Here is an 18,775-nt window from a genome sequence, read left to right as displayed (position 1 = left end):
GAGATCGTTTTTTGGATGCACGGGGTGTATTTAAAGTGCTAAATCGTTTTTGAGTGGATAAGTGTAATGGTAGTGACATCTGTGTTTAGCGTGCTGTCGGTTGGGGAAAGGAATTGGATTGTGTCTGACCATGAGATTAGTTCAGGATGGTACATATCTATCGAGTTTCTTTAACAATTATTTTTCTTTGGTGAATTTTATACTCTTAATGGACTTAGAAATATTTTGAAGAAAAGAAATTGTTAAGTACCTTTTCTGGTTTAGGAAATCTCTCTGTTCGAGATTTGAAAGCAGCGTGATAGACATTGCTCTTCTGTTCCTCGGTTCTTTCTGGAGAACAAATGTCATTGTAATCTTCCTCGTCTTCGTAGAAAGGAGTTTCGTTAAGGTAAATTTGTGGAGGGATTGGTCTTGCAAAGGTATACTTGAAACGCTTCTGCAACTCGTACGCTAAGTTGCCGACCACCAGATGGTAATCGCTGGGTCCTGGAAGAGAAAAGCGCTTCCTCGATAAACGACCATTTTATTCGATTGAAAAACCAGAAATATAGTGGAAATAGTTATCGAATGCTGAGATTTTAATGGAATATAGTTTAACCTGGTCTTTTATCACCAGGATCTTTTTTAAAACGACCAGAACAAACGCCAAACGGTGCTGGGTAAATGGAAGCTGTACACTTTATTGGTTTAGGAGGCTCGTATGTACCTGGTCCAGGTATATCAGATTGTATCTTATCATCGAACCTCTAAAATAAAATATAAACGTGCGAATTGTGATAATTCTGCATGGAAACTTATCGCAAGGCGTTCCAGAGGAATTATACTTTGGCTGTTTGACCAAAAGGGGGTGGTTCTCGTGCGTAAGAGTCACACTTGCAGCGGATTTTGCAATATTTATCAAACGCTCCCTTTACTTTGTAATAATTCGGGGCTGGAAAATTCTATATTTAAAAGTGTCTTCTGAATTCAGAGAAAGTATTTCGATATAGCTTCAAATCGATTCAGAGTTACTTCACGCATTTTTCTTCTGTAGAAAGTGTCTAAAAAACGTGGCTGCCTGGAAGACATTCGCCTTTCTTCCCTGATTTTCTCGTCTTGTATTTGAGAAGCGGTTTTCTTCCTTTCATGCTGATAATCTCCAGGACCAGGAGTTAAAAACCGTCGACGCTCGGTTCTGCCTGTCATTCTACTCCAAAAATTGCCCTTGTACATCAACGTGGTAGTATTTGTATCCTAAAAATTGGATTTTAATTCAGAAGAAAAAAATACGCGTTCTGCGTTTCTTTCTTTTTGCAGAGAAAATAGCGTCTTTTCGTTACTCCTTGTGGAATATTGTAGAAGAATGTTGGTTCCTTTCTGATTGGAGGGTTCTTTACGAGATTGCCATAGTTATCGATGCTGTATCCTGCGTAATTTTTGTCTGGAACTGACGTGGGGGTGGGAACAAGGGATCGAGGTGGTCGAGTTAACCATAACTAAAGTTTATCACGGAAACGAAAAGTTTTAGTAAATAATATCTCTTCATGAACTAAATAGACATTTTACTTTTCCAGCAGGTCCTCTCCAGGTGCCAGGATGAGATCTTATTTTTCCACACTTAATTACATCCGAGGCTACTTGATAATCTACTGGTCCTGGCCCTTCGGATATTTCTCCTTTGAATCTAGCATCGGTAAAATCAATACTGACTCCTCCCTGCAATTTTTATTACTCTTATCTGGGATATTTCTTTACGTTTAATTTCTAAAAATTTAGTTCGTTTAGAAACTACGTTCTGGTATGTGACGTTGTGGTTGTTTTATGTTGTATGATCCTGGTCCTGGTAACTGTTCGGCATCTTTTGATACGATGATCGTTTTCCTCTTCGATCCACAGAGAAAGGGAGAAAATTCGGCTACGAAAAGAATTTCGTATTATAAACGTCAATTTCTATTCCATCCAGTTTCTTTACCAAGATGCCTTTTAGGGCAAGGCAGATCTGATACGTTATATGTTCCGGGTCCAATTTCAGCCGATGTTTGACTGATCAATTTTGGAAATCTTTTCGTTTTATCATATGCCATTTTGTCTTTTACAATTTGAAATAAAATAAAGGTAATAATTACTCAACGACGTTAAGATCGCAACCTAACCAGAATCATATGTGATATAAGGATATACACGTGAACTATGCTGAAAATATTACAACACTTACAAATTGCAATGAATCGATATTTGTTCACTGATTAAAAAAATTCGATGATTCATTGTATCTCGCCGACAGGAAGATCGAAAGAACGAGTAGCATTAACTGCTTTCTCTAATGAATCATTCTTGTGCATAACAAATTATTTGTTTGCAATAATTGTAACGGCTTGCGCGTTTATGCGCGAAGGACACTGTTTTCACTTCTTTAACCTACTTTTTTTCCAGTATTCGCCTTGCGTAAATTCTTGCCCGGGTCAGTTAATAATTTCGTTCTCATTACGCGAAACCCATTAACGTTTTTGACGCCGAAGTAAGAGATTATCGTTTGCATTAAATTGAAAACGATCCGTGGCCGCGCTCGTCGAGCAAAGTGAAGGGTTCTATAATACAACGAACAGGCCGAGTCTTTTGCAAGTGATATCTCTTTTGTTGCATCACTCGAAGAATGTTACGTATCTGCTGTCGTAAAAGATTATCACTCAACGTTTTCAAGAGAACGTGATCTCTTCGAAGGAATATTAGTACATATTACATTCGTTTCAGTAATAATGGTTATAGTATTGGCAAACACTATGATAAAGAGACGAAATTGGATAATTATAACAGAATCTGGTACCTTTATTACATTTGATAATTATTCTCATATTTTATTTTTCTTTATGGGCCATAATATAGTTTAAAATTTTGTGTTCGAAATTCTTATTCACCACTGTGCAATGCTTGAATCGAAAATTTTTCGCGGGCACTGGCCTTCGAATGTACGCGGTACCACGTTAGAGGACGCCACTCGTACACCATCTAACTGCGTGTTTGGTCGATAATTCGAGACGTTTCCGAGTTAAAACGTGGTGTGGCAATAAAGTGCGCTGGTTTTCAACGTCAGTGGAGAACGTTTAGTGCGGTTTATTCAGTGTGTCGTACCAGAAAAGTGTACCTTTAAAGACAGAGAATAATGTCGAAAAACGAGGAGAAATTCGACGGAATGTTGCTGGCCATGGCTCAGCAACACGAGGGCGGCGTACAGGAGGTAAGTGTCGTTTCGTTACCGGTTTAGGTTATGTTACATTCGAACCAACTACGTTGTTTGCAAGATTATTCAATGATTACTCACGGAATGACTCTCGTTTCGCAGCTATTGGACACAATATTCAGTTTTCTTGCGAGGAAAACGGATTTTTATACGGGAGGTGGCGAGGGTGCAGCGGAAAAGGTAATTGTACTGCGTCGAGTTTTGTAAACGACTTCATTTTTTTACGATCCAATTCCTATTGCTACGTTTGCGTTCTATTGTAGCTTGTTACCAGTAAATTTAAGAAGCACGAAGCTACCGCTCTTGCCAAAGCTGCCAGTGAAAAGGCAGAACGTACAGAACAAGAGAGACGCCGTAAAGAGAGGTTAGAAAAGAAAAAGAGAGAGGAGAAGGCTGAGGAGGACAGATTCAATTCAGAATCGAAAATTGTTGAACTGACCGATGAACAAGCTGCTAAATTACAAGAAGAAATAGATAACAAGGTATGCACGTGTTACCAAATATGATCGAAGGAGGTTATCGTGAAAAATTTTCTTATGATCGTGTGGTTGTGGTTGTGGTTGCAGAAATCGGCAAAGGAATCGCCGGCTATCGCGGGACCAAGCGGTGACAATGCGAACAGCAGCAAGAAGGAGGATACCGTGGAGGATGACGAAGAAGATGAGAAGGAGAAGAACAAGCTTCGGCCTAACAGTGGAAACGGTGCAGACTTGCCAAATTACAGATGGACGCAGACACTTCAGGATTTGGAGGTAAGTAATATGAATATTGTGCATGTCGATTAATTTTTGATATTTAATTCATACAAATATGCTTTTGCTTAAAAGTAAAGTTTTTATTCCTAAACAATATAAAAGAATTAAATCTTTAAGAGTATGTTATACTTGATGCTCTATAAGGTATTCGTTAATGGATAGGATATCTTTTAATTTTTTATTGCTTGATGCGAATTGAATATTAAAGTAGTTTTCAATATTAGAAGATAGTAATTTAAGGAATATATTTTATTCAGCTATCTATGCATTTTTTTTTTTAATTTTCGATATAAATTTGGTTCATACTTTTACGCAGTAAGTTAATATGATATGATTGAAGATATTTTCTATATATAGTTACATTTTGCAATAAAGACAAATGGCATATTGCAATATTTTTTAATCGTGGAAAGGTAGGGGGAACAGGGGTGAAATAAAACAACATCTTCATTTTCTTCATGGTTCGACAGTTTCTTGTTGAATCGACGATTAATTAATACGCAAATAATATCACAGTTGCGAGTCAGCGATCGACGTGATCGCTGCCCATTACTTTTCCGTACATTCCCTGGAATACGGCACACAGAATCCAGGTTTAATTCAGACGTTCTTTCTGTTAGTAACAATTAAATAACGACCCCTAAAGTTAACACATATCCACTTATCTTACTCCCATTTCGTCGATTGCCCCGAACTGTCCGTCAATGTTAATCGAACAAATACTTGTGCATATGACTTACGAAATGTTTCGCTGGACGACGACATCGCTTTTCGAACCTATTTCTGTCTTTTACAATCGTGTCGTTAGTGAATCTAACTGCAATTCAATTTTAATCGAAAACTCAAACTCATTTTCATTCGAATTTAATTTAAATTAGCTATCTCTGAACATCGATCGAGAGTTTGGGGTGCCAAACTCGAGGAGAGATATTAACGAACAATCGAATCGCGTATCCATCTGTCGCGTCGTCGTCAGACCTTAACTATAAAAGAAAATATGGAGTAGGAGGAAATATTCTACGATACTCGTCGAATTTCGAAGGACACAAATTTCCGCCCCCTCGCGAGATAATCAGCCCAACGAGTTAGGATCGCGTCACCTAAAGCTAGCTCATTACGTGAATGTAATTACTGAGTTTTCACGTACCACACCGCGTACACGGTGCAATACAGCCTTTGAAACTTTGTCTCTGACCGAGAACGTCTAATCGAGTTGCCTTAACGCTCTAAATGATAATATACATGTACATCATAAATACGAATAATCCTATCGATCGTGATCGGGAATCCAAACTTCGCAAGTTTCTAAGATATTCGTATAGTTCGTTGTTGCCCGTTCCTCTGTCTCGTCCTTTGCATAAACCTCCAAACGATGGTCCACGATCACTCGACAGCCAAATCCCATCGCTCTAATGGTACTTGTCGCGAACTCTCACTGCAATTAGAAAGAAAACGCAACGGAGACTGGTGGAGACAATACTTTAAGTCATTGTACAGGGAGTGGTATTGTCAAGTTCAACCCTTGATTCGATTAACGATGTCGTACGGTGTACTCACTTTCCATGTAGAGGATCCCGAGAAGCAGGCCGACCATGAACAGGAAGCTCATCGTGCAGACGAGCACTGTCAGCTGATGTCTCGCGCAGCAGGACTTCCTGTAGACGGTCGTCGGTCTGCCTAGCCCGTTCACCACTGTGAAGTGGGTGCTGCTTGCCACCGATGCGGTATCCATCTGTTTAGGCGCTGTCACCGTAGGCGGATGAATAGCCGCGAGATTGGCTAGGTTCGCGGCTGTCAGAAGTAACGTGCCGGACGCGGCACTCTGTAACACACGATTATAATTCGTTCATCGGTTACTCATCGTTCGATACTACGAATGCTTTGTCTCTTGGATTCTCTCCGACACAATTACTGTTCGTTGACTGAAATATTGATCGTAATTGTATCTCACGTCGGTACTCATAGGACATAGAACAAGCAAGCTTTCGGATCGAAGTTTCAAGTGTCAGAACTTTCAACATTGAAAATTCGAACTTACTTGAACCGACTTGAGCGTGACTGTACACAGTCCCCACGAAGACAATTCAATCTCGACGAAAGGCGCAATCAATCAGCCAGTCGTTCACGTCCATGTGTACTCAGAACCCGTAATCTGTCTGTCCTCACTTACGTGCGTACTGGCGGTAGATCCCTGCGACGAGGTAGACCCTCTGGATGGCGAGTTTGGGTGCAGATGATGAGCCCAGCTACCATTCTCGCTGTCCTTCTCGCTACGTCCGACCAAGGACGGCCTTGGGATGTGCCAGGAAAGCGGGCTACCTCTACCCGCTACCGCCGTCGTAGCCGGCGTCGTCTCGATCTGGAAGCAACGTAAATCGACGTGAAGCTTTGATTGCATAAGCGATAACGTCGCTTCTCCCTCGCCCGCATGTCCTCCGCACGCAACCGTTGGTGCCGTTTGTCTGTCACCAAAGGAACGTTACCTCTATATGTAACTATGCACACGTTATGCGCGGTACGCAATCCGTGTTTCATCTGTTCAACGGGCAAGCACACGATTGACCAACACGCAGATTAAGAGGGCACTTGAAACGAATTATCCCCGGCGAATGCGTCCTGGAACAATTGTCCCTGGTTACCGCGCAAGTAGCATGCCGATGCCAGCGTAACCACCTGATTTGTCGACGAAACAATCGGCGACATTAGAGCGCAGAGTTCCGCTATAACCAGCATTGTATTCCTCGCCACACGACGCTAATATACCACGCATACCAGCGAACAACGTTTTCGTAACAGTGTCGCAATGTTTCATTGTTCGCGGTCCCGTCTGCGGGCAGTCGTATCAAACGTTTCACCGCGTCGAAATATCAGCGAGGATGATGAACAGGCCCGACGAAATCGTTTACCCTACCCTTCCATCGGATCGTAGAGCAGAACAGTGGAGGAGCGCCCGTCGGGGAACGGTTCTTAGAAGTTCGAGACGCGTCATCTAAACGAGCGACACTCCATTCTCCCGTGCAGCCACGATGCATGGGTGCGATGAGGAGCAAGCTAGCGTTCGAGAATGTTCTCCGTTCGATGGCTCGAGAGAAGAGCGTGCAGGGAACCAGCTCTCAGCTTGCTAGATTCCAAGTTTCTTCTTTCATCGACGCTCCGCGTTACCGTCGTTCACCCCGAGGCGCACGACCGCGAAACGTTTTCAGGGACAGGCAGGCTGAACCGCTCGAGCATTTCCGCGAGTTTGACACTGGTTGGCCCGTTGACCAGAGCGGCTCGTGCGTACTCACGACGATTACGCCAGTTAATTGGCCATTTTCGCACGTAAATCAGCGGCGTTTCGCACCGTCTCTCCGCGGCCTACCTTCGCCGCCTCTGGCCGCCGCCCAAGGTCCGCGTGCCTCGCTTCTCTCTTTTTCGTACCCGTTCTCGATTTTTTCGCCCAGCCCTGGATCGGGAGGTATCGAGCTCTAATGGAACGCCGCGGTCGGCCCACGATTTATGCGTCCTGTCGGGCGTGGTCGGTCGGCTCAGAAAATAATGTGGAAGCAGCCTTGCGCGGCATTTTTGCCGCCGGTGGGCAGCGATCTTCCGGGACACGCCGGAACAAGACCACCGGCGTCATTCTGCCCGATCCTTCAAGCCTCTGACCGATTCCATTGTTATTTCCGTCGATGAACGCGAGGTCAGACACGTAGATCCTTCGGGGAACGCTTCGTATTAGAGTGGTAGTCTGAAAGCTTCTCGGAAAGCACTTTAATCGCTTGTCGTACGTGTATAATTATGCTCGATCTTGGTTCCTTGAAGTCGATTGCTTCTCGAAAATTGATTAAAATCATCAATACCACGTGATTGCGAGTCGTCGCACGTGATTAAGGCAGATTCGTTCTCGCGCTTACACGGATGCGTGTCAAAAGCTACCGTGATCCACATTGCGCAAACTTCTAGACAATGGAAGAGAATGGCACGGGTGTCTTTGTCGGAATCGAAGTTTCATAACCGAATCCCGATACCTGACGGCGCGTTCTCGGCGACAGGTATTCGCTGTCGAGCCGGTAGGTAGGTATACCTCGAAATTGTTGCCGTGACGAGCTTGAATACGGGGCAAGAGGAAACCAGCGGTGCACTCGAGCGGGAACGGGGACCGGGAATCGAGAGAGAATGTCCAGGCGACGCTCAATGAGAGGCGTCGTTAGCAATTTTTTTCGGAACACAATACACTGGTCAACCTCGAAGCGCCGCACCTGTACTGGGACCAGGTAACGCGACACTCTGGAACTCGGGACCATTTTTTCGTTCCCTCTTGTCGTTTCTTTCCAACCGACCCGTCGAAAGGGTTGAACGATTTCAACCTCTCCTCGTTTTCCTTCTCCCGCCACGGGACTAAATAGAAAGACCAATCTGTTAAGCAACGTTGCGAGATATCATTGTGACAGTAAAGATGTGTCACCTCGTTGCGGACACGTAACTTTATCGGGTGTATCGCTTCGATCGGTTCGTTGCGTCTAAGAGCGGACAATTTTTGCTTCTCGACTTCCTCTTTAGATTTCAAGAATAAATAGACGCGGTTGGGATATATTACCGTAAGAGCCAAGAACAGTTATCTCATCGCAAACGTGGAACTTATTAGGTCATCGATCTTTCTGCCCTCCTAGCCTCCGTTTCGAGTCCCGAAGAATTTAAAAAGGCTGAAAGCTTTAAATGGATTTTGGGTGTTCCTTATATTCGGGAGGATCTTGACAGAGTAATAAAAAGTCATTATTTTTTATTGGCCCCTCATCGGCGCTCCGTTTGTTCCGGCTCGGTTGGGCAAAAAATGCGCTCGCAAAGAAGCCGGTGACTCGCTTGGAATCCAAACGAGTCGTCTCGTACCCCGGATGGGAACTGTGGGGGTCGAAGATCATCCAGAAGCGCCACGTCAGCCGATACCTCGGGGTATCTTTGCTCGTTACCGATACCACATCGGGTCGGTGGCGTCTAATGAGCGTCTGATCGCGGATGCGTGAACACGCGATCATAAAAAGATATATGTTACAAGGTAGCGATAACAGATTCCGTGGTTCAACCTTGTGCATCCCGCGACAGATCGCGTTCGTTAGCGAGCAGATCGCGGCGATGGTTTTTCTCTTTTTTTTTCCTTCCATTCTCACTTTGAGATTAAGTTTTATGGTAATGGAAAGCTTGACGATGATTTTGGAATTCATAAGCCAAATTTGGCCGGCGCAATTAAAGCAGGGACAATTATGAAGAAGATAAAAGATCTGATAAGTTTGGTCTTTATAGGCCGTCTGTCGGATTGTTTTTCCATTTACGCATCGTGGAAAGATATAAAGGTTTTTTCGGTCAAATTTTTGTGCAACTGGTCTCACTAATCCGGTTTATTAAAAGAAATTCTATAACAACTGGGGATTCCCAACGACGGAACGGCACATCTGCGAAGAATCACGCTCGGGGGAAAAAAGTGTTGTTTGTCAATTTGTAGAAACGTACCGCTATTCCACAAAAAGGCTGGACAGTCGCGAGGAATTTCAATAAAACGCGAGCTCATGAATATGTTGAGTCATTTCGACTGTTACGGCGCTAGAATGTGCTTCCTTTTCCTTGCATTCGATGCCTACGATTCGGCGAACCGGATTTCGCATTGCACCTCCGCTCGATCACCCTTTACGATGCAAATGCTGACGTTGATATATTTCGAAATGCAGCTGAATCACTGGAATAAGTCCGCTCGTAGAAAGTTTTAAAGACTGTCCTTTTAAACGCGCACAACTTTCGATAACTATCGATAACTCCTACGATGTTTCTCTCGATTATCTTTCGACACTGTTATTAACCAAATTACACCGCTTCATAGCGAAGCAATTTCCATCGATCCTCGAGATTCGTCTCGAAGCACGCTACGCGTCCCCAGATGCGACGTGTACCAAGTATTACATTACGATTACGCAGTTTAAACGTTACGTGACATTTAAATATCTGCCTGTGTACCACCAGTCAGGAAATTGCTCTCGCGTATTAGTTTAGCATAAACGCTTCTCGCTAGTTCGAAGCTTAGCGATTCTCATCACGAACGACACCACAAATCGTTCCCTCTTAGTTCCCTTCAAGGATGCCTCTAATGGCTACCATACATCGCGTTTCCTCGACAAAATCGATTTAATGCAACACCTTGCAACAGACCAGTCTTTACGATCGAATACCATTCTTCGTTAATCTTTAATTACTCACGTGGTGACGCCATCGCGGTGACTCGATACGAATTATTGAGGCAGAAACGACCGGTCCTCCGTTCAACAATCCGCAGAGATCGTTCGTTCCATTGATTAGCGTTCCACAGAACGAGTTGCGTAACGCGAAAACGAACGAATAACGGGAGTAATTAAGGGTTTTAAGGTGAACGCGATCAAGACCGAGATCGGTGTTATCGCGAAGAACCGCGGGGTAAACCCGCGGCTCGTGTTCGTATCAGCGAAACGACCCGGCCGACAACCTACTATTTGCCACTATAAAGATCGAGCGGGAGGCAATAATTTTAATAATACACAAGTTTCGACACGCTTTCGTTTCCATCCGCGGCTCCTTCGAGTGTTCTCGAGCCGATCTCGCGGCGCGTTGCCTCACAGAAGGCATAAATCTAGGGCCCGTTTGCCGCGATCGTCTACATATTTTGCAATATGCTCGCCGGGCTCATTACATCGACGATTGCGCTCCGATTCACTCTGTTTACCGCGCATCCCCGGCGCGAAACGGCGAGCGACGAGAAAAAAAAAAAAGAAATTGGAGCAGTCCTCCGCGTATTTCACTCCGCTACGTGATCGGCTCGCGTTGGATGCGCGAATCGGCGAGATATAATATTTTCGAATGGTACCCGCGGCACTGAATATCCGTCAGAGCGATCCATTCGAAGGGGTTATCGCGCTTGCGAGGGATCACCGCGTCTATTTTCGCGATATTTTCGATACGAGCTCGCCTTCGATACGTCCATCGCGTTTACGATCCTCGTAGAACCGTCCTTGAGACCATCCTCGCGTGGTCTACAGTCTCTGGTCTAGACGGAACGCGGACAACCAGAGGATTGTGAAACCACGAATCGAGCGAGCGTTACGAAGGGAGATTTTGCAGCGCGTGAAATCGTTGCGGGCCTCCTGTCGTGCCCAGGCGAAGACGAAGATTCATGGCGCGCGATGTGCCCGGACGACACGAAAAATGGAAGTCTTCTCGAGGCTTCGTTAACCGGATGAATTCGATCGGCGGTGGTCGGGATGGAACGCGTAAAGTGAAACGAACCGGGACTCGAGATGATCGAGGCGGGTACGCGGGAGTCTCGCTTTCGTTACCTGACGGATTTCCAGCGATCCTGTTTAATAACCTTGACGGCCGTTTAGATGGGATTGTGATCACGAGGTAATTGTCTCGTCGGTTATACTCGCGATATTCGCTCGGCGCAGAGCGTTACGGGGATCGCTTTCAAATGATTTTAATGATCCCGGATGCAATTAGCCTCGAGCGTCGCGTATAACATCGGCAGCTTCTTCCGCGGCGACAAGGTCCTAGTCGATTTCATTCTCGTTCCGCGTGCGCGTTCTCCCCGTCCTCGCAGAAGTGCGAAAAGCGTAACACGGATCGTTTAGCCGATCTAAAGCGGCCTTCTCGCCTTCCTCCTTCCACGAGGTCGGCCTGATTGCCAATTAGTAGAGATCGAACGGATCGGGAAAAGGCGAGAGATCGAAATGAGATATATGTGTCCTTATTGGTAATCATCCGTCATTATCCTGCGCTTCTGTCCTCGTCGCGGAACGACCGCGCCGGGATCAATTCAATGCCCCCGCCAAAGGCGAATCAATTAGCCAATAAACGTCAGCCGGTGATCTGAATACAGGCGACCTGAGAAATGGGTCAAATAATTTGACGGCATATAGCGCTCATTAAAGCTTGTAAATTAATCTCAGGGATGATAGATCGAGATGAGAATAGGTGTTTGCTTTAAATTAAATCCTTGTTACAGACTCGTTCTCGCAAATATTAATTTCCATTTCGATGCAAATGCGATCGCCTCAACTCGAGACGAAACTGCGGCCACGAGCGAGTTCCGCGATTTACAACGTCGTAGCGTGTCGCGCATACGCTACTCTTTAACGACGTTGTATAAAAATATTGCCAGCTACGTTATTGACGCATCTCGACGACGGGAAGGCTCGTTTGTCGCGTGTACTAGCTCTCGGCAAACAACGATCGTTGAACGCCCGGCGAGAAGGAAAGTCGTCGTCGCGTTACGCGGAGAGAATCTTCGAGTGCCCGTAGAATAGAGAAGTCCCCGCCGCAGAAGAGGAAGAAAGCCGCTTCCTGAACCAATCCGTGCGCCTCGACGGTTATTCACGTACGAAGCTGGCTTTCGCGAGTGTGTGCGTGCGTACGCGTTCCACGGTTTTCACCGCGGTCTCTCTTTCCGTCGTAGCTCGACCGAGCTCAACGAACGAACGGTCTCTTATCCCGCGAGCGAACGCCACCGTTGCACCGGCAACGACGCGGTCACTTTTATCACCCTTTCAAAAAAATCGAAACTCCACGCCGTTCCACTTCCGCGAGCCGGGCCCCGACGCGGACCTTGTTCGCGAATCGGCCAAGCCTCTTTCGTAACGCGCTGGCACAGTTTCAGATGGCAGGCTGAGGACACGAAATTAACAGGGGGCTCGTGTAGATCGAGCACTGTTGACCCGCGTCCCGAATAAGGATCGCGACGCACTTATCGGCAATTGCCGATACGCCATTTGTTCGCGATTGTACGGCAGCCGCGTTAAGTGGTTCTTGATTGTACTACGATTCCTCCGCGTAAAGCTTGTCCTCCGATCTCCTCGTTTAGTTCACGTTTACTTCGCCACAGGGTGTGTTTCGCATTTCAGATAAGTTTCAGTCGAAGTCTCCGAGTCGTATCATTCGAGTCGCAAGTTGAACAGCGTTTCAGATGGAGAAAAAGTTTTGACGAGTTTAAAAAGTGTTCGAGAAAGTAGTTGTCGAGTGGAAGTATATAATTGAACTCGAATTTTGTTAGTGAACCGTGGCACCGTTTGTCTTCGCCTGATCGTTATGTCATGCCCGCGTGCGCGCGTAAATTTAATTAGTCCAAGCGATTTGCACTCCGTCCACGAGTTTTCTCTAGCGCAGAATTCGCTAACTCGTTTGTCTTCGTTAGTTTCTGCTGGTGCCCCGGGCATCGCCCATGACGATCCGTCACTAGTAATTGAGAGGTTCAGCGTGTCTAACGATCCTTATTATTACCTGCCTTAAATGCTCGACTCTCCGAGTCCCGAAGCATAATTGATAATCGATTATAAATCGATGGTCTTCCAGAGATGAGCGCGATTTCTACGAACACATCGCAAGCGGAAACTTTCCTTTTCGCCCGTCTAATAAGAGAACACACACGAAATTCGACGTGTTTTTTTTTTAATTCCACACACTTTCGACAGCTTTCTACTTCCTTGCGCAAAAAAAGGAAGAAGAGGAAGAAGAAGAAAAAAACGTGCGCAGATCGCAGGCGGATCCATCGCTATCACCGCCGATAGCTTCGAAACGGTTTTATCATCGATCTCGTTCATTTACCGGCGACCATTGCCCGCAGCGTCGACCTCAAACCGAATTCGATCCTCGGACAACCGTGGCCCGATCCCAGAGCTCTCAGAAATGTTTTCCTACAGAAAGAAAAAGTCCGTGTATAATCCATAAATCAACGCGCGGCTATAAATATACCAAGCCGAGAATCCATTGATTTCATAACGGCCACGGGGATTCTGTTCGCAAATTATTTACGCGCCTCCCTGGCCTCCTCTCGCAGATCCACCTGCATCGGGTACGTTTACTCCATACTAACGACGAGGATCGACGCGAAATGCCACGAGCACGCTCCTCCACCGGATCCGGACGGACCTGTCCGCGAACAATCCTCTGGACCTTCTCTAGGTCGTTTGGTAACCGCTGCCGCTGGTTGATTTGCATTTACAACGTAAATAAAGAGTCCGCTCCGATATTGCGACATCGAGGCTAAGCGCGTGTCGTGGAAGCTAACTTTGCCGTTTGCGGACGACGTTTGCCTTGCTTATTATCCCTCTCCTTCCACTTTGTTTCGCCTGTATTTTTCATTATCTCGAGGACCGCCGCGTGTCTAACGCGTTATCGTAGAGCTGGTTCTTCGAGTAGTAGTGGCCACGCGATGATCAGACAGGCGCTCGCTTTGGTGATGTTTGCAACGATATCGCAATATGTACGCACGACCGCCTTTTCTTATGAATTGTGTGTCTGGTATTACCAGTGTGTAACTGGTAAAGTGGTGCAATAAATTGGGAGTTTACGATACCGTTAGAAAAATGTCGCGGCACCTTGAAACATGGAAAGAAAGTTTAATGGGCGTCGTTTCTATCACGTAATCTAACGAAATCTGTTTCCTTAATAAACCAGTAGAAAAGGAGTTATATAATAGGGACGACTGGGTCGGGCATGTTTCAGCATTTCTCCGTAGTCATTATCCAATAATCGTTTTCATTAGCATACGTCAAAATTGTCTCGTTCGATGGAATTCTTATGTCTTTCCTTCGGTACGTTTCACGGAAAAAATTCGGCGAAAATAAGTCTCTTTTCCTTATCGAGGATCTCATTTCCGATGCTAATGACCGTTACTGTTACAGCACGCATAAGTGTGTTACGCGAATCATTGTCGCGATCTCATGAATTCCTACCCCGGGGCGACATTTGCATGCAACAAGAGAAAGCACTCGATATTGCAAAATCGGTTTCTCTGCTTCGACCTTAGACGAAAACACTATCGTATCAGACCTTGATCCAACAAATTCAAGAGTCGTGTCTGGCTGTAGCCCTCACCTTCTCTTCCTCGAGGGAAGATAAGGGTCCTCAATGCCATCGAGATTTTCTAAGTCGTACAAAAGACTGTCGGCAGGTAGACGAGTCTCCCAATGATCAAGGTGGAAAGTGAAATCTTCGAATTCATAACAAAGCGAATTCTTTTTAAGATCAACGACTGGAAATTATTCTCGAACGCTGATTAATCGGCGTCCTGGAATCTAAGGTACGCCCGAATCTTCGACTCGATCGCTATAGTTTCTCATTGTGGACGCTGACGTAAACTACTCGCGTCTGCCAAACGCGAACACGATTAATCGCGAGACCGCACGATTAAGGACGGTTTCGTGGTATTCGAAATTCGACGTATCCTCGATTATTTCAATGCCGCCGATTTGGTATGCGAAGGTTATGGATATCTGCGAGAGTCAAGCATCTGCGATATCTCTATTCTAAACGGACGGTTGCTTCTAGAATTCCAAGCAACAAAGAAAGAAACGTTCGTTATATAATATTCTGCTTAACCGTTAGGCGTTGCCGACTAACCATATTTCCAGTTAATTACTCGAGCTAGACTCGAGTCGCGCGTGACTAATTTACTGCAAACTTGGGTGAACCGCGTCTCGCTTAAAACGGTGAATGACGAAACGACCGCGTGCATACGCGTTCTAAATTGTAGGTTCGCGCGAAAGATCGCGGCCAGAGTTCCGAGAGAATATCGCGGTGTCATGCAAATGATCGATAACGAATCGGCCCGGGCCCCGTTCTTGTTTTCGACGCGGCGCAGCCCGCGTTACGAGCTGCATTCGAACGGGTGAACCGCGGTAGGCAATCAATTACATCCCGACGATTTAAAGACACGCGGTGTTTCCGAAAGCGGCTACTCCGTTTTTGACCTTTCACGAGCCCGCTTTCTGTCTGGAGTTTCACTGTGGAACACGCACAAGGTGAACGCTGCGCATAAATCAAGATCACTTCCTCGCGATGAAGTTCCTTCCTAATATCAGCTAATTAATTCCCGCCGATTCGAGGGTCGATCAAAGTTCTGGAAGATCGGCAACGTTCCAGGAAATCGGGGCCCGTTGCAAAACACTTTGTTTGCCAATAAATTTCAGCCGATCGGTAGTTGGAAAAAACTCGTCGAGAGGAACGTTCGCGCTTAAAATTTTCTATATACCGTCTGAACCGTAATTATACTCGGTAATTTCGCAATTGTTCGGGTAGTTTCGCGCCGTATTGTTCGTAGTCGATGCGAAATTTATCGCAGCCGAGGTAACCCACGAGGATCGAATCGGTCGGGAATTATTGTCGCGGTCCACCTCGGGAGGCAATCGGAGTCTGGCTCGTAAACACTAAGACGGCGGAGGGAATTATGAAACGCGAATGTGAGAAATGGCCTACAGGTGGCTGGTTACCGGCTTCTCGGGAATCTACCCGGAGCTGCGGAATTATGGAAATCGTTTTTCAACGCGAGCCACACAGTCTACTTTTATCAGAGGACGCCCACACCTCCTGCCGCGTGACGGCTCCGATCGTTTCTGTTCCTTTTAGCGTAATAACCAGCCTTAGCACTCGTCCAAGTAAAGTTTAGACGGTGCTGGAGGCCACGATGCATAGCGGTTTCCAGTGAATTCCAGCTCGATAATTAAAATCCGCCGATATCGCGGGTACTCGATGTTCGATTTTTCGTCGCCGCGTTGGAAAAGTTCCGCGCGTACTTCTCACGAACGTCGCACACGGGACGGTTCGATTGCACAATACGCGTGTATTGTAATTCGTGCGCGTTATTTTCTATGAATATCTGGGAACGATATTGTCCTTCGTTTCCCAACTGACGACGTAGTCCGCGTTTTACGTTGTACGAGCGGTGTGTGCTCGGTTTTGCGTTACATAAACCCGTGCGGGATAGGTGTCAGGCTTATTAAGTATTCGCGGTGAACGGTGTGTTACGCCGCTTGTACACACGCACGTTGCCCGTGAACCTAAACTGTTCGACGCCTTTTACCAGGATACCTCGATTAACGAGCACTTGGTTTCCACTTGCGAATCGTTTCGTTCGATAATTCAACTGTATTCTCTCCCGCTGAGCTGCGGTGATCCGTCAGATTTGCGTGGAAACGATCGTGCGATGGAATCGATCGCGTTCACATCGGAAAACCTGCAGCTCTCATTCAGTCTGGCTTTTCTTCGACACCGGGTATGCTTGTTAAGTGGAAACAAACGCGGGAGGAACATCGTAAGCTACTAATTATCGGCGATGCATTAAGTACGGGGACTCTAGTTCCTGTTGGATAACGGTCGTGAAATTTTTCCCCGGACTTCCTCTAATTTTACGCCTAGTTTACGTAACCGCGGCGACGGCGACCAAAAAGTTGTTAATCAGTAGAAACCGAGTAACGATCGGGAGATTTACGATCGCCGATGGTTTTTTTGCCGATTTCTCGAAAATTGTCCGCGTTTCCCTCGCTCGTTTCGCGATCGCCTGCTCCTCGATTCGGACAGCCCGTCCGCTGGACGAGCCTCTCGTTTATTTCTTTTTCCTTTTTTATTCTGCCGCGCGTTTCCCGCCAAACGATCGCTCGCATCGAGCTCGCTCCTCTTCGCCATCGTGAAAGTCCGGCGGGAATAGTTTAGCAATCGCGATATTAAATCTCGCCGGACCACGACGAATCAAGACTTCCCAATTGCGGAAGGAACGACTGCGAGTAGAAAGCAGCAACGACAGAGATAGACTGCGCGAGTTTCCGCGGTACGCTACCTCTCGCGAAGACGCTCTCCGAGCATAGACACGGTAGCAATCGCGGACGTGACCAATTGATGTTCGACTTACTTCAGGAACGAGATCCTCGCGTCCGTCGTTGGAGGCCTCTTCCACGTTGATTTGGATTCCGGACATGTTCCAGGGGATGCTTCCTGCCTTCCTCTCCGCGCTCGAAATCACTCCAAGACAATATCTCACACTCCCTCTAAAGCAAAACTCGCACCCAGGAGTCGCACTCTCCCGTACGATTACCCGCTACCACCACTCCCGTCTACGGCTGGTGATCTCGATCCTCACGTATATTCCACAAGAAACCGGCCACGGCCACCCCCCGAAAAAAAGAACGAATCTCCCTCTAGCGCTGTGCTTCGTGTCTCGTCGACCAATCCCCGAGGACCAGCCTAGCAAAGTCCCTTGGGGAGCGGAGTCCTCGACGAACTCGTCTCGGAGTTCGTTGTCCTTTCTCTCCCTTTTCGAGCAGGACGAACGCGTCTCCTCTCTGTTTCTCCCTTCAGACTTCTTCCGTCTCTTCGTCGCCTCTCTATTCCCTCTGCTACTTGCGCTCTTCTCGAAGGCTAAGTCGAGTCGTGGACACGAATTCACAGACGAAAGGCTAGGTGGTGTTCGCCGTGCGGTGAACCATGAAGACGTCACGGGTTTTCCGTGACTTCGCGTCTGTTCTTTTTTTTTGTTTTGCTCCTTTCCTAGATTCTGCTCGCGGGAGTACCGCACGCCGTGTCGTGATCGTCTCTCTCGCACGCGTGCGACTAGAGCCGTCGCCACATCTGGCCTTTAGACTGGCTGCCAGCAGTCGGCCAGATCGGTTTTATACCTTCGTATCTCCCACCCTGGGGAGAGCAGCGAGCGCGCTCACGGCACGTCGATCCTGCACGCGGCCAGCTCTCCGCAGCACCACGGCCGAGAGGATCGATCTTTTTTCTTCTTTCATTCCTCCCCGTATACACGCGTTTACCAGGAACAACACGCATACACAGAGCCGCGTACCACGCGGAGGTGGTGGGTCTACTAGGCGCAAGGACGAGCCAGGGAATAAGGGAAGGGTACGCTGCCGAGAACGCTGCTGGCCCTATCCGATCCAGTTCGAGGTCCGGACCTGTCTTTACGCGGATAAAACCGTGTCGGAAGAACGATTCCGTCTTATCTCGTACATTTTTCTCATTGCCAATCGCGGTT

The 18,775-nt window shown here is 46.7% G+C and overlaps 3 protein-coding genes across 3 annotated transcripts in view; 1 reads left to right on the top strand and 2 right to left on the bottom strand.

Annotated features, from left to right (window-relative positions):
* Positions 1 to 593: 593 nt before the first annotated feature.
* LOC143424886 (sperm-tail PG-rich repeat-containing protein 2) lies at positions 594 to 2,063 on the bottom strand. The gene is made up of 5 exons (XM_076897246.1): positions 1,952 to 2,063; positions 1,772 to 1,894; positions 1,546 to 1,691; positions 1,012 to 1,233; positions 594 to 746 (listed from the first exon to the last, which is right to left on the bottom strand). Exons 1-5 carry the CDS (start codon positions 2,061 to 2,063, stop codon positions 594 to 596), a joined length of 756 nt encoding a protein of 251 aa, XP_076753361.1.
* A 954-nt stretch (positions 2,064 to 3,017) lies between these two features.
* Positions 3,018 to 18,775, top strand: part of Nudc (nuclear distribution C, dynein complex regulator) — a 74,761-nt gene continuing 59,003 nt past the window's right edge. Inside the window, exons 1-4 of the mRNA XM_076896100.1 lie at positions 3,018 to 3,214; positions 3,320 to 3,397; positions 3,481 to 3,699; positions 3,784 to 3,969. Of these exons, the coding sequence (XP_076752215.1) occupies positions 3,140 to 3,214; positions 3,320 to 3,397; positions 3,481 to 3,699; positions 3,784 to 3,969 (558 nt within the window). The 5' untranslated portion in view covers positions 3,018 to 3,139. The remainder of the gene's footprint in view (positions 3,215 to 3,319; positions 3,398 to 3,480; positions 3,700 to 3,783; positions 3,970 to 18,775) is intronic.
* On the bottom strand, positions 4,423 to 18,111 carry LOC143424190 (uncharacterized). Its single transcript, XM_076896101.1, has 4 exons — positions 17,651 to 18,111; positions 6,143 to 6,331; positions 5,530 to 5,794; positions 4,423 to 5,407 (listed from the first exon to the last, which is right to left on the bottom strand). Exons 1-4 carry the CDS (start codon positions 17,714 to 17,716, stop codon positions 5,382 to 5,384), a joined length of 546 nt encoding a protein of 181 aa, XP_076752216.1. The 5' UTR covers positions 17,717 to 18,111; the 3' UTR covers positions 4,423 to 5,381.

The sequence above is a fragment of the Xylocopa sonorina genome, chromosome 6 (assembly GCF_050948175.1).
Source record: "Xylocopa sonorina isolate GNS202 chromosome 6, iyXylSono1_principal, whole genome shotgun sequence".
NCBI lineage: Eukaryota > Metazoa > Arthropoda > Insecta > Hymenoptera > Apidae > Xylocopa > Xylocopa sonorina.
Note: the sequence above shows the minus strand (reverse complement) of the source record. Positions and strands in the feature narration are given on the sequence as shown.